Source organism: Vicugna pacos, chromosome 2 (assembly GCF_048564905.1).
Source record: "Vicugna pacos chromosome 2, VicPac4, whole genome shotgun sequence".
Classification (NCBI taxonomy): Eukaryota; Metazoa; Chordata; class Mammalia; order Artiodactyla; family Camelidae; genus Vicugna; species Vicugna pacos.
In genome coordinates this window covers 74,087,457-74,101,564 of record NC_132988.1, presented here as the reverse complement: position 1 = coordinate 74,101,564, position 14,108 = coordinate 74,087,457, and the positions used below count along the sequence as shown (strand labels likewise).

Genomic DNA, 14,108 nt, shown 5'->3' with positions numbered 1-14,108 from the left:
GACCCAATCTTAAGCTGAAGAGCCATAGTGTAATCTCAGTATCAGCTGGACCCTCTGCTGGATGTAGAGCTGAAGACTAACCCCTAGGCTAGTCCCTTGGTTGGGGTGACAGGTTGGTGCCCTGTCCTGACAACTCAGACTCTTGTGGAGTCTACTCCCCAACCTTCTGTCTGCCTCTGTGTTCTTGAATACTTCTACGAAGTCTTTCATTCCCAAAGCATAACTCACCTCCTTCACTGACTCCCGAAAGAAACAGGTTCATGTTGAGCATTTTGAAATGTTAAAAGACTATGTGGGGGATTTGGAGGGAGGCAGGAGTGCCACGCTAAGGAGCAGGGGCTTCCATCATTTCTGTTTGAACAATTCCTCTCTTATTGAAGCCCTTAGCTCTCTCCAGGGCAACCCTCAAATGACTACATCTTACTCAAAGCAGTTCTGCACACACCAAACCCCTTGGGTTCTCAGCTTCCACCTTCAGAGGAGTGTGGGTGAGGAGCCTTTTCTCCACCCTGCGATATTCAGACCACAGAGGTATCAGTCCTATTGCAGTCATGTTGGCGTGACCATGTCTGGAGAACCTGGTGCAGTTCTCTGAGGTCAGTGACCCCAAGGAAAGTGCCAAGAGGACAGTGAAGAAGGTGGCGAGTGGACCAGAAGGCAGTGAGGGTAGCGGGGATGATCTTTAGCCATCATTCACTGAGGAGGAAGGGACCTCACAGCTTACGAAGTCCATGCTCCCTCCTAAATAGGCTTGTTTTCTACAGTCCCTCTGAGAGACGGTTCTCCATTTCTGCTTAAAATACTCCACTGACTCCAGTCCTGCCTGGAGCAGAGATGTCCGAGTGGGAGAGACAGCTTATTTCAAACCTTTGAAGGTAATCATGTGAAGGAGGGAGGGGACATGCTATCCTGCTCCAGAGGGAAGTGCTAGGGCTGATGAGAAAGAACCATCAAACAGCTGGCATCCCCACCCTCGGCCTGGCTTCCTTCCTCAGCTGCAGAAGCCTGGAGGGGTGAGATGGAACCTCTGTGCTGGCGCCCCGGGGCTCTCCTCCTCCCGAGCACCGAGCACCGTGGTTTCCAGCACTGAGAGCCTCACTTATCACCTCTTCGTTAAAGCTCCTGCTCAGCTGGTTGTCCTTAGATTTTAGAGCTGGGTACGTAATTTCTAAAGGTTTCTATAACCAGAATCTAGACAGCTCTCCAGCTCTAACTTTCTTCTATAATATGGTTTTTAATGCCTTCCCTTAATACTGATTATATTTCCTTAAAAGCCCTTTATCGCACAATTTCGAAAATTGTCAGGCCCATAATTGTCTATAATGATGAACGTTAGAAAGGGACGTTGTGGATTTTTCTTTTTTTAATGTACTAGAAACTCAAATATCCCAACTTAGGGGCATATTTTATTCAAGCTTTGGAAGAAGGAAACTTTGGCTTTAGCAAAGGACTAAAGTTAGGAGATTCTTAATTTAACTGAAATAGTCTATAAAATCCTATTTACACGGTGGCATAGCAAAAGCATTTGTACAGAGCAAAAGCTTCCCAGAAGAGAAATATTTTAATGCAACATATTTTTGTCACCTATATGCCATATAAGGGATTCTGTTTTCTCTTTTCAACTTTTATTTCTGTGATTTCATTGCTGTGAAGAGCCTCATAAATCTAGGTCACTACTTCTACACCAACACTCTGTGGCTCCGGAATAGAACATGCAAGTATTTCATTCGTGTCTCTAGTGTTACAGAATCTACAGATTTCGGCAGACGGTTGATATATACCAAATAAAGTTTTTGTTACAAAATGTAGAAAAATCTTTTCATTGGTCCAAAAAGGGATTTTATCTCTGGTATCTCAACAGATGATGCAAACAGTGGGTTCCCTGTAACTTCATTTCAAATGCAAATCCTTACAAGCACCTCCATAAACTAACAGTAAGATCAATCTTTCTACCTACAAAATATAAATATCTTTTACTGCTTCATTTGCCTCTCACTTCACGTGATGATGATGATAACAACAAGAGAGACAGTGAAAGCTGATTCTCTGCTAGGGTCTGTGTTAGAGCAGCAACATTAGATGCAGGCACTATTATCATCCCCCTTTTATAGAAAAAGGAAACTGATGCCTGGTGGTTAATTTACTTGCTCAAGGTCACAAAGCTAGTAGGTTGCAGCTAGGATTTGAACTTTAGTCACCTGATTCTAAAGCCCATTCTCCTAACCATTACTCTATAATTCCGTCAACATGGTACATCCTAGGACATAAAGTTGATATATCAGCCCTGCATTTGTTAACTGTCATCTTCAAAAGGAGAAAAATATAACACAATTTTCTGGCGAATGACACTTTACTGATCGAAATAAACTAAGCTGCCTCAGGCTATCTCAGAAATGTTCCTTCACCTGTGCAGGATTTTCTAATTTTTTTCCATCCAGATTTGCCCTTTCCCTAATTTATCCTAAATCTTTGTGCCTGACTCAGGTACTTAATCATATTTTCATTTATTTTAGGACTAAGACATCTATACAAGTAACTCTCATGCAAAAAAAATAACTACTGTTTGGGCAGAAACTGGATGCTTTATAGCATGCCAAGCCTTGAATATTGTCAATATTCAACAAACACATGTCAAAAACAAATTAAACCCAGAGAAGAGCTGAGGCCACCACCTGTGTAATAAAATGAACTCCCCTCTCTGCTCAGGCTCTTGGAATAGAAACACTGAGAGAAAACATAGGAATGAAATAGACTAATACTTTTATTATTTTAATGATATAACTAGAGAACAGAGAGGTTAAATGAATGGCCTGAGGTCACACAGCAGGGACTCGCAGAGGAGATCCCTAGCCCAGCACTTCCAGTGAAGCCCATACCTGAGTTATAAATCTGCTGATGGAGCCCATATGCCTTTGGAGATTCATTTTCTTCCTTTTATAAAAATAAAGGCTACCAGGTGTGAATATAGAAGCAAAAAGTTCCCATTTCCTTCAATGACCTCAGCAGAGCAGGACAGGAGAGAAAGTTCATTTTTAAAAACTTACGCTGACAAGCATGATTGTCATCAAGATAGTGCCCTGGGAAGCAGGCGGTGCTGCAGGTGCCAAGGTGGGACAGAACGAAGCCGGTGTCACAGGAGGAGCAGGAGAAGGGTCCTCTGCCCTGGCAGGTTCTGCAGGAGGAGTGACATTCTGCAGAGGGAAGAGACGCAAAGAGAACCTGTGAAGCCAAACCCCCTTCCAAAGCTGTTAATAAAAGTGCCAGCGCAGAGAGCATTCGCTGGTCTGCTTTCTGGCCCCACAGTGTGCTTCCTGCCCTCTCTCTCGCCTGGGAAGTTCAAGCCTTCTCCACTATTGCCTCCAAGAGAAGCTCAAGACGCACCACCGGCTCCTGCGTCCAGCACTTACTCACTTTGACAAGCTCCCCTCTCTGCGTAGTATCCAGAAGGGCAGTCGGGAACACAGCGGTCCCCCAGCAGCAGGTACCGGGCGTTCTGGCACCGCAGGCAGACGCTCCCGGTGTTGCGGAGATCGGCTGCACAGTGCTGGCACAGAGGATGGCAGTCTGGAGAGGGAGGGGGTCACAGAGAAGGCACAGCGCTCATCACGACACCGAAGGGTAAACGGGATTGTAATTACCACTGCTGCAGCACCGACAGCCGGAGAGTGGCCCAGAGGCAGTGTGCAGCAGTAAAGCAGAAGCCTGGGACCTGCACAAATTGTGTGTTTGAGGATTTTAGCAAATGACTGGGCCCAGCACAGCAATTGAATTTTCATCCCTTTCCAACTGAACAACCTTCAAGTTCTAGGGCAGCCTGTGACAGATACTCGCCAGGGGCATGGAGAGAACTGTTAGATAACAGGAACACTTCATCATATCAACATATCCCCAAGACCTCTACGAACTCAAGCACAGCATGGCCCCCCTCCACACAGCTCCTGAGCTGTGCTCAGCACCCTCCCGAGCTCCTCCTCACAAACGCGGCCTTCCAGAGTCAGGATACCAATCTCAGGCGTTGGTATGGGGGGATTAGGACTGGTCGATAGGTGAATTGGTGGAAAATTTTAGTCTCTAACCAGAGATAAAAGTTACAAAAAAGAGTTGAGTTGAAAGTCATGTTCATGACTTGATTCCTGGTTCATAGCAGATGCTGTACCAGTTGTGAGTAAAGCTATAGGACTAATTATCTGGGATGGCCAGAATTGCCTCTTATTCTTGCCCATATAATAGGCATCCTTTAGTTAAATAACATGATTGTGTTCAGCTCCCACGATAAGTGAAAATGCCCTCTGTCCTACCTTAAGTGGTAATTATCCTTCAAATCCCATTTACCACCCTCCATCCCAAAGGTGGAAGAAAATCCACAAATCCTGAATTACCCACCAAAATGAAAAAGGAGTAAAGGCCTAGGAAATAAAGAAGAAAGAGCTCTGGTTATAGGACCTGTCCATCTTCCTCCTTAGGATTCAAAGCACTGTTTACGGCTGCTAATGCAACACTCAGCAACCGGGTATGTCTTGTTTCATCTCAAAGTCTTGTAGATCGGGATTGTGAATTCTAGCGATGTTTAGACTAAAAAAATCCTTGTCAATAAAACAGATTGCCTGTCTCCTGAAATCTGTGGAAACAAGTCTTTCTCTCTATACCCTCAGTGATACACTTTCTTAATGGTTGATCATCTGAGATGCATTCCTTGCCAAAGAAGAGATTGTAGTCCCATTCCCGGCACCCACTCATCCGCACGAGAAGTCTTTCTGGGACCTCTGCAGCCACTCCAGAAGCTGAACCCAGAATGTCCTCCTCAAAAATGCTGACTCTTCTAGCAGTACACAGACGAAGAGCCCCTGACCTCTCTCTGAACTTTGGGAGTTTCAGATTACAGGCAGCCTTTTGCCAATATTAGGAACAATTCTTGATACCCTCGGAGGCAAACTAATCCCATTATAGCCCTTCAGTAAATTCTACAGGAAATGATGGCTGTGCTGAGAGAAATCTGATAAGGAGGCTATTTCCCCCTGACTTAGTGTATGGTTTCCACACAAGGCCAACCTTTTTGTTTTCTTTTTCCCGGGCTCCCCCCACAGTGCCAGGAGCACTTCAAAAGTTCTGGAGCAAATGGCGGAGACCCTGCTTTATGATAACCTTAATGAGTGGGTACATGTCAGGACTGGAAATCAGGGAAACATTCCTGATTCAAGGCTCCATTATTTGAAAAGTCATGGCCTCTTCCTCTGTAAAGCAAGTGCTTACAGAGAGTTCTGGGCTCAGGCATGCATCAGCAAGACCTGCAGGTGTTCAGTGGTCTAAAAACCAGTTGCATCTAACTGAGGCTGGCTCTACTGTACAATTAGAGAAATGAAAAAGAATAATCACCAAGGGGATACTTTGAAGAGAAAGTAAGCCGACCTCAGGTGTACTTTGTGGGTACAATAAATTAATATTTATGGATCTGTCTGATCCTGGGGATGTCTAGAAGCTGTTTGAGTGAAGAGTGTGATGCGTATTAATTACTCCTCCAGGAAGCTGGGCGAGGTTACAGACGCTCCCTCCAGCTCTCAGGGCAGCTGCTCTGGAACCCTTGCTCTGCCCCCCGCCCCCACGCCAGCATCAGCCCACCCTGCCCGCCCTCCTCCTCCTCCCCCCAGGGTAGTTCACCTTCTCCTTGATTCAGCTCACTGGGCACGAGCACCTTCGATTCTTTCCTGTTGACCAGTTTTATTTCATTACATCTCCCCTCACAGGATGAAATGGCCAATTTCCCCACCACATTTTTTGATCTATTTTTCCACATTATTTGAACATTATTGCCCTTTTATGCCCACCTCTCGTCATTCTCCTTGACCTCAACTTCCCCCCAAAGCTTTTCTCTACAACCACCCCATCTCTTGTCTTCCCTTCACCCCGCAACTCCTCATCTCACTGGCATCAGACAACTTCTTAGCAACCTAATCTAATGGCCTCCTCTAATGTCTAACCCACCTGGAGTCTCTGCAGTACTTTGGATCACCCCTCCTCCTCAACCTCCTTTCCCCTCCATGCTTTACCCTGGGGCTCCTCTTGGTCATTCTCTGCCTCTGATTGCCTGATAAACATAGAAATTCCTCGCAGCCCTCAACTTCTTCTGTCCTCCTAGCCAAGTCTCATTCTCTGGAGGCCTTAAACCAGGCGTGGCTGTGTGCGTCCTTTTGGTATACACCTACCAGAAGCCAGTAGAAAGGACTCAAAAGTTGCAGAGAGAGGGGATGTAAACTGATACAACCACTTTGGAAAACAGCATGGAATCTCCTCAGAAAAATTAAAAATAGAACTACCATTCAATCCAGCAATTCCACTTCCAGGGATCTTTCTGAAGAAAACAAAAACACTAATTGGAAAAGATACATGCACCCCTATGTTCATTGCAGCATTATTTATGAAAGCCACGGTATGAAAGCAACCTAAGTGTCCACCAATAGATGAATGGATAAAGAAGATGTGGTATACACATACACACACAATGGAATATTACTCAGATATAAAAAGAGTGAAGTCTTGTCATTTGCAACAACAATGGATGAACCTTGACAGTATTATGCTAAGCGAAATAGGTCAGATAGAGAAAGACAAATGCCATATGACTTCACCTACATGTGGAATCTAAAAAGCAAAGCAAATGAACAAACATAAAACAGAAACAAGAGTCACAGAACAAATAGGCAGTTGCCAGAGGGGAAGGGGTTAGAAGGGATGAGTGAAATAGGTGAGGGAGATTAAGAGGCACAAACTTCCAGTAACAAAATAAGTGAGCCATGGGGCTGAAATGTACAGCATGGGGAACACAGTCAATAACACTGTAATAACTTTGTATGGTGACAGATGGTAAGTAGACTTATCATGGCGATCATTTTGTAATGAACAGAAATATCGAATCATTATGTTGTACAACAGGAACTAACACAGTGTTGTAGGTCAATTATACTTCAGTAAAAAAACAAAAAAAACAAAAGAGAGAGCTGCCAAGACTCCAAAATCACTCAAGGCCTATGCCTTGCTCCATGGTTCTGTATGAAGCCTTAAGGAGGCATCGGATCAATCACTGCACATAGCACACTGAATGATGGAGTAAGTACCCAGAGGCAAGGAGAAATCAATAAATGATACCTGAAAATATAAAACAATCAGTGTGATGCGGGTTGCCCCAAGCATCACATTAATCCAAGTTAGTTTATAGTTTCACATTACACACAAGACTATAACTACTCAAATCTGGAAAGTTGGGCTCTTTTTGTTCACTACCTGTATTCATCCCTTATTCATTCATCCATGGTTTAAAAAGTCATACTGAGCACCCAATCCTATGAACAGAATCATTCCAAAACAGCAATCTGTGTGGGTCTCGTGTTAACACCCTCATGCAAACCTCCCTTCCCAACTCTGTCTTATACAAGCCCCCAACAGAAGGCCACTTGAAACCAATATGCTCTCAAATCTTGCTCTGAAGTCAACCTGAAGGTTGACTGACTTTTATTAAACCAACCAGAAAAGAAAAATAAATTCCTAAAACCTAGGAAATACCTTTATCTTAAGAAGTTGAAGCCAGAATCTCTTTGTTGGAGAGAATTCCTTGGGAGAGCTCAAAATGAGGAATGATGTGCAGGGTAAGAAGCCAGACATCAGAGCAACAGGGCTTGAGGATTAATCTCAGTGTCTGACTTAATCAGAAAAGCACAGTTCCCGAGGGCAGGCTACAGAACCCAGGTGTGATGGACCACAGGTGGCCGGTACCTGGGGCACCACCTGTAAGCAAGCTTCAGGCTCAAGCCCAGGTGGCCACTCTGATCTTCTGCACAGACAGAGGCTGACTGGGGCTCAAAAATGGGAGCTTAAGGTTTTATTGTTCTGACTACAAAGTGAGCCATGGAAAAAATACAAAACATTTTTTTTTTACAGAGTATACATAAACATAAAAATCACCCTAAGTAGGACTTTCAGACTTTTTTTCTTTTAGTCCTTCTATACAATTTTACACATATAGATTTTTTACATAGATGAGATTATATTAAATGTTGTCACATGATAACTTTTTCATGTAGTTAGGAGCACTGCAAGAGGACCTGGACAGAGGTGAGAGGGCTTGGAAAGGGTCTCAAGAAGAGGAAAAAAACAGCAAGAACCCAGAAGCCCAACAGAACGGGATGCCCAACTGAAAAAAGTTCATATGACTGGATCTTGAAGAACATACAAAAGAGCCACTCAGGACCTGGCTGTGCTGGTTTTGGAATACCTTGTAAGTCATGAGAGAGTATGGGTTTATCCTAATGGCCATTGGGAATCGGTTTGCCTAACTGTACGTGTTCTTCGCCAGTCTATCTACTGAGGTCTCTATTTTTATTACAGATTTAAATGAGAAATTGTTGTATGAAAGTGACTAGAGATGGCAGAAGACGTTAAAACCACAGCAAAGAACCAACAATCCAAGAAAACTCTGACACACAGCAGTTTTCAATGTGAACTTTGCTGGAGAGAGGAGAGGAGTCACCACGCTTCTCTCCCCTTCCCACTTCTGACATGTTCACAGAAGACCCTTCACTGTTGAGAACATCCCATGCTGAACTGTTTTCAAGAGGCTGATGTTAGAGAAGGCAGATTAGGAAAACTAACAATCCTATAGTGTAAGTATACGAAAGCTGTCGTGACCAGGATTGGAGCTCTCAGGTGTCCCTGGAGAAGGAAGACCACACCAGTGGTTTGTCTCTCAGGTGTGACCAGGAAAGACCTTTACGCCAACTGTCAGCTCCCAAAATGCCCTTAAAATTTAAATTAAAAAATTTGACTGAATCAGCAGTACCTTGTAGGGACCCCTTCCCTATTGGTTAAATGAAAGAAAAAAATTACTGGAGTCAAAATACTAGGAAACGGTAGGCCCATGACAAGGTCAACCTGGGCTGCACCACCTGGCTTTCAAAATGCACTTCAGGCCACAAGGAGCAGGGCGCTACTTGGCTGTGTGTGTGGCAATTCACAACTGCCTTGTCAGTACAATTTGAGATAATGAAGAGGGAAATACCCCATGGCCAGCCAGATGTATTAATTATACAATCTAAACATAATTAAGAGGTGGTACGAGCTCATCTCCAGGCACTGCAGGAGGTGACTACGCGTCCCAGGGACCTGCTATGACACCAGCCACTTCACGCACAGTAAAACCTAGGGGCATGTTTCCTAAGAAATAAGCTGATTTGGAGGCAAGTCTTGAATTCTTCTTGGTAGGTGGTGACCATCTGGGAAATGCTGGACCCACACTGCAGGAGCAAAAGTGTCAGAAACAGTGTCCTTAAAGTGCCAGTATTCTCAGAGAGGCCAACAAACCAGAGTGAATTCCCCTGTCATCCTTCTCACCCCACCTTCCACTCTCACTCCTCCCCGCAGGTGATATTTGGAATAATTTCACAGGATATATGAGAGGAAGCTTACACTGTCACTGCTTAATTTGTACCAGGACCGCGTTACTAAAATAGGAGAATTGAGATTCCAACCCACCAATCTAGCGGCCTCTGCAAGGATTAACGGCCCGTCCTAAACGTCCCATCTGTGCGGTCTAAGGCGTTTGCATCTGACCTGCCTGTCTGTAATCAAAAAAGCAGACTAGCCTCAAATATGTCTAAATGGGGGGGGTGTGCATCCATTAATTGCTTAAAAACAGTGCCTGTCCTGGAGGCCGTCTCTCAGAGTCCTCCCACAGCGGCTCAGTAAGTCAGTCCTCATCTGACACTACTTCGATTACAGTAAAGAGTCTTTAAATAAAAGACTCATTAGGGGTGACAAGGAGAGGAGAGAGACCCGGGATACATTTAGATTTAGCCTGTTTCAGATCCCTGCTAAATAATAAGCAAGTGGGGTGGGTGGGGGTGCACTGATGGAATTCCAGTTGTTTGTCTAAACGCCTGCTTACTAATTCACTGCTTACCCGGTGAATTAGCACTTTAACCAAACAGATGAATGGACACACATAAGGGAGACTGGAAATGGAGTATCAGCTCAAGCTGGAATAAATACATTTCTTGTTTGTAAGCAAGCAGAGGGTTCCAATATGCACAGCATGCACATGGGCTAAAAATTTAAATACCTAAAAAAAATTAATGTTTTGATTCAGCAGCTGCAATATCCTCTCGTATGTCGCCCCATAGCTGTGAGGAAATCATATGTGGTCATCACTGTGTGAGGCTTTCTTCAAATCACAAAGGCTCTGCTTCGAGGATCAGTGAGGATTACCCGCAATCATGATGGATGGAAGCACACGGCAGTGAAATGACTTATTTCATGTCTTTGGAGCAAAGTCAAAAAAGCTTGAAGATATTACAGTAAATGTGCACTGTTGAAGCAATGGCTTTGGATGTTGGTTTTATGGGGCAGTGACTCCTTAGCTGGTAAATAATGATCTATAAAGACAAATTTAGACACAGTGAGATTTGTAATAATGTCCTGTCAGTCGATTAGGTCCTTAATGCAACCACATTTAGTGTGTTTGGAAGCTGTTAAAATAATTTGCACTTGTAGCTGTTCCTTGTCAGGCCAAAAAGAAATCATTTCATGCTGAAGCTCAGTGTCCTTAAAGTGTGTATAGAATCTGAAGTCTGATGCCACTTTTGAAACTGATGGGGTTGGACTTGGGAGATAAGTACAGCAGGAAGCCAGAAAATAACATACGGTGGCAAAGAAGCAGCAGCCTCCTCTCTTCCTCTTTCAATCATTACTTGAGTCCTAGCCCAGCTACGAGCTCTTACAAATCAGGCGCTCTTTTTATTAGCGGCCCTAGAACTTCCCCTTTTTTCAGTGTCTGTGGCTATTGTTTTATCCTGAAAAAGACAACCAACAACAACAACAAAGACAACAGACTGACCTTAACGTTAAAGGACAGTGATTTCCACCCAGTGCTGACAAACTTACAAATGGGGTGAGAAGCCTGCGGTAGGACCCCCGGCGACAGACAGGTCGGAAGGAGGGGGTGAGAGGTGGTGTCAGATATGAGAGCAAAGCCCGCTCCGCAGCTCTGGTGCCAGTTCTTGCTGCCAACGAGGGGATGTAAGCACCGCTCCTGCCCAGGTAGCCTGATGCCTTGTGCCTGGCCTCCCATCGGTTTATGTTTTACTCTTGCCTTACCTCAAAGCCAGAAAAGCTTTCACTTTCATTAATGTTTCTGGAAGGCGAGCTGGGTGTGAGGCACTGTGGAAGTTACTGCAGGAGACGGAGCATTGAGTCAGAGGCAGATTTCTCTCAGGTGCTTGTGATAAGGTCCAATGTCAGAAGAATGCCACACTTAAAATGCAATTGGTGTCTGAGGAGGACCAGAGAGTATTTTATCCAAAGGGAGTAAGAAGGCCTGGAACCTTGCCAGATGTGGCAGTGACTGGACTGTGGAATAGCGGTAGGAAGGGAGCAGGTGTAACTCAATTTTGAATTACAGGTGACCCTTGAACAATGCAGGGCTTAATATGAGTATAACTTACAACTTATGCGAGTACAACTTATAACTTACAACTTACAACTTATCCACTGTTCCATGGCATTCTCGGACTCAACTAAGCGCGGACTGTGTAGTTCTGTAGTATTTACTTGTGAAAAATAGCTGCATATAAGTGGATCCACGCCATTCAGACCCCCATTGCTCAAGGGTCAACTGTACTCATGTTGAATTACACTGATTGAAAAATCAGTGGTGGATGCACAAGAGAGTCAGGAGAAGGAAGGAAATGACCTGATGGGGAGGGGTGAGGAGGGTTTCTTTATTAGAGTTTTTTGAGTATGTTGTTCCTGTGGATCAGATGTTCAGAAGGTAGACAGACAAAAAGAGAGCCTGGAGCTGATCATCACGTGTGCACTTGAGATGGACTCTAAGGAGGAAACAGAAATGAGGACTGTATTAAGACACTAAGGTCCTAGAGGAAAGAGGGCCAGGTGGGAAGGAGAGGAAAACTTAAAGAGGAAAGTAGGGGATGAAATGAGAAGCCAGAATAGGAAATGACTGATGGGCAGAACCCGCTCTTGAAGGTGACGGGGCAGATGGGTCACAGATGGAGGGATTCCCTGGACCAAGGTGAGGGAGCTCCTTTCTCAAAGGAAGGAATGAGGAAAAAGGTATCTGGAAGAAGACAAAGAGACATTTTGAGGAGAAAAGATGAGAGTTTTACTGTTGTTTTATCTGATTATGTTAATCTTCTAAACAAAAAGGAAAGCAAACCACAGGACCTACTGTATAGCACAGGGAACTATAATCAATGACTTGTCATAACCCATAATAAAAAAGAATATGAAAAAGAATATATGTGTATAACTGAATCACTATGCTGTACACCAGAAACTAACACAACACTGTAAATCAACTATACCTCAATTAAAAGAGCAAAGTCATCAGCTGATTGGAGTGAGAGCTGAGATGAAGTAAAGTGTGGCGAGTGCATACGGAAAGCCCATGATGGGCGAGGTGACAAAGCATCAAAAAGAACTGTAAATAATACGAATGATGGGGGGCAGAGAAGGTCTGCAGGTTGATGGCACAGTGTTCACACGTGTTTCCTCTGACGTAGCACTGCTTCAAAGCCCAGCTCTACTGCTCACTAGCTGTGAAACATTGGGTAACCCCGTTAACGTCTCGCATCTCAGTCTCTTGGGCTGTAAGACAGAAGTGCTACTAATCATAGGACCGACCTCCCAGGGCTGCAGTCCGGATTAAATGAGACCGTGTATGGGAGGAGCTGGAACAGAGGAAGTGCTTAGTAAATATCAGTGATTATTTTTTATACACAGGAGACCCAGTCAGAACTGGTATTGATGTTGATGATCAAACTTCCATCTCAGTCACTATTTTTGCCTATTACATGTAAGCCACAGGGATTTACATGAGTGTAAGAAAAGTAAGTGTAGCCATACCAATTTTGCTATTTTTAGGACTTAAGAGGACAGCCTGTGAGTCTAAATTCAGTTGTGTTCTTTAAGCATCAACCCTCAAAGCCTTCTTTGCAATTCAGGCCCTGGCCTGCAGTTCTGATGAAGTCAACAGCCATCCGGACTTCATTGGGAGCCCTGCCAAGTTGAAAACTTGTAAGTAAGGTCATTTCTAAAGCTAGGTAAGATATTGTTTAGTAAAAGTCATGTAAAGGAGAAAATACAAGTTTTTTTTTAATTTAAGAAGGCCTCGATTTAAGCATATGCCATTTTTTTTTCCTGAAACTAAAAGTTCAGAGAAAAAGAATGCCTTGAAATATTCAATCATCCTTCAGCAGACAGTGTGGTCCCTTAAATAAAACACAATTCAGAGAACAAGGGAGAGACAATCATTGAAAGTTCCAGAGAGAGATTGGATATGCAACTCACAGTTCAAGCAATAGGAGACAGGGTGACAGATGAGAAATAAGAGAAGGATGTGCACTGCCAGAAAAAGAAGAGAAGGGAAATAAAGAATCAAGTGTTAAAAAAAAAAAAGACACAAGAAAATTGAAAAAAAATCTAGAGATAGAAGGATAGGACCAGATGAAGTGGATGGTGAAGAAGAAGAGGTAAGAAGCAAAAAACGGGTCACACTAAGAAGATGATTGATGTAATTACCGTACGATGCATTAGAAGGGGATGAAAATAGACACCAGGATGCCAGAATCGAGACATTCCTCTAGCCAACATCTCTCAATCACCATCTATGTGCTACTTAGGCACTGCACTGAGCGTGCTTATTCCCACTTCCGCAGGAAGGATTCTTGGGATGATGAAATGAAAAATAAGTGAGAAGATGCTTTAAAATTATAAAATTCCAAAAACACACCATTAGGGCTATTAACAATAACATGAAAAACAGACTAGTTCCAGCGGACGCCTTGGAAGTCACGCTTAACTTACCAGGAAGTACATCTATCTCCTGCTGGTTATTGCCCAGATCCACAAAAAGACAGTGGCCTATCAGATTAAGTCACACAAACAGAACGGGATGCTATTTCGCCATTAAAAAAGACAATTATGTGAGTTCTTCAATTATTTGCCAACACATGGAAATACACAATTAAAGTGACACAAGAAATGACAAAGAAATATAGATGTACCTCATTTTACTGCACTCTTGCTTAATTGTGCTTTGCAGATAA

The 14,108-nt window shown here is 43.7% G+C and overlaps 1 protein-coding gene across 1 annotated transcript in view; it reads right to left on the bottom strand.

Moving 5' to 3' along the window:
* The window catches only part of FRAS1 (Fraser extracellular matrix complex subunit 1), a 398,805-nt gene that overhangs the window by 147,568 nt on the left and 237,129 nt on the right, over positions 1–14,108 (bottom strand). The window contains exons 21-22 of the mRNA XM_006198228.4: positions 3,412–3,564; positions 3,045–3,191 (exon numbers count right to left, since the gene is read on the bottom strand). Of these exons, the coding sequence (XP_006198290.1) occupies positions 3,045–3,191; positions 3,412–3,564 (300 nt within the window). The remainder of the gene's footprint in view (positions 1–3,044; positions 3,192–3,411; positions 3,565–14,108) is intronic.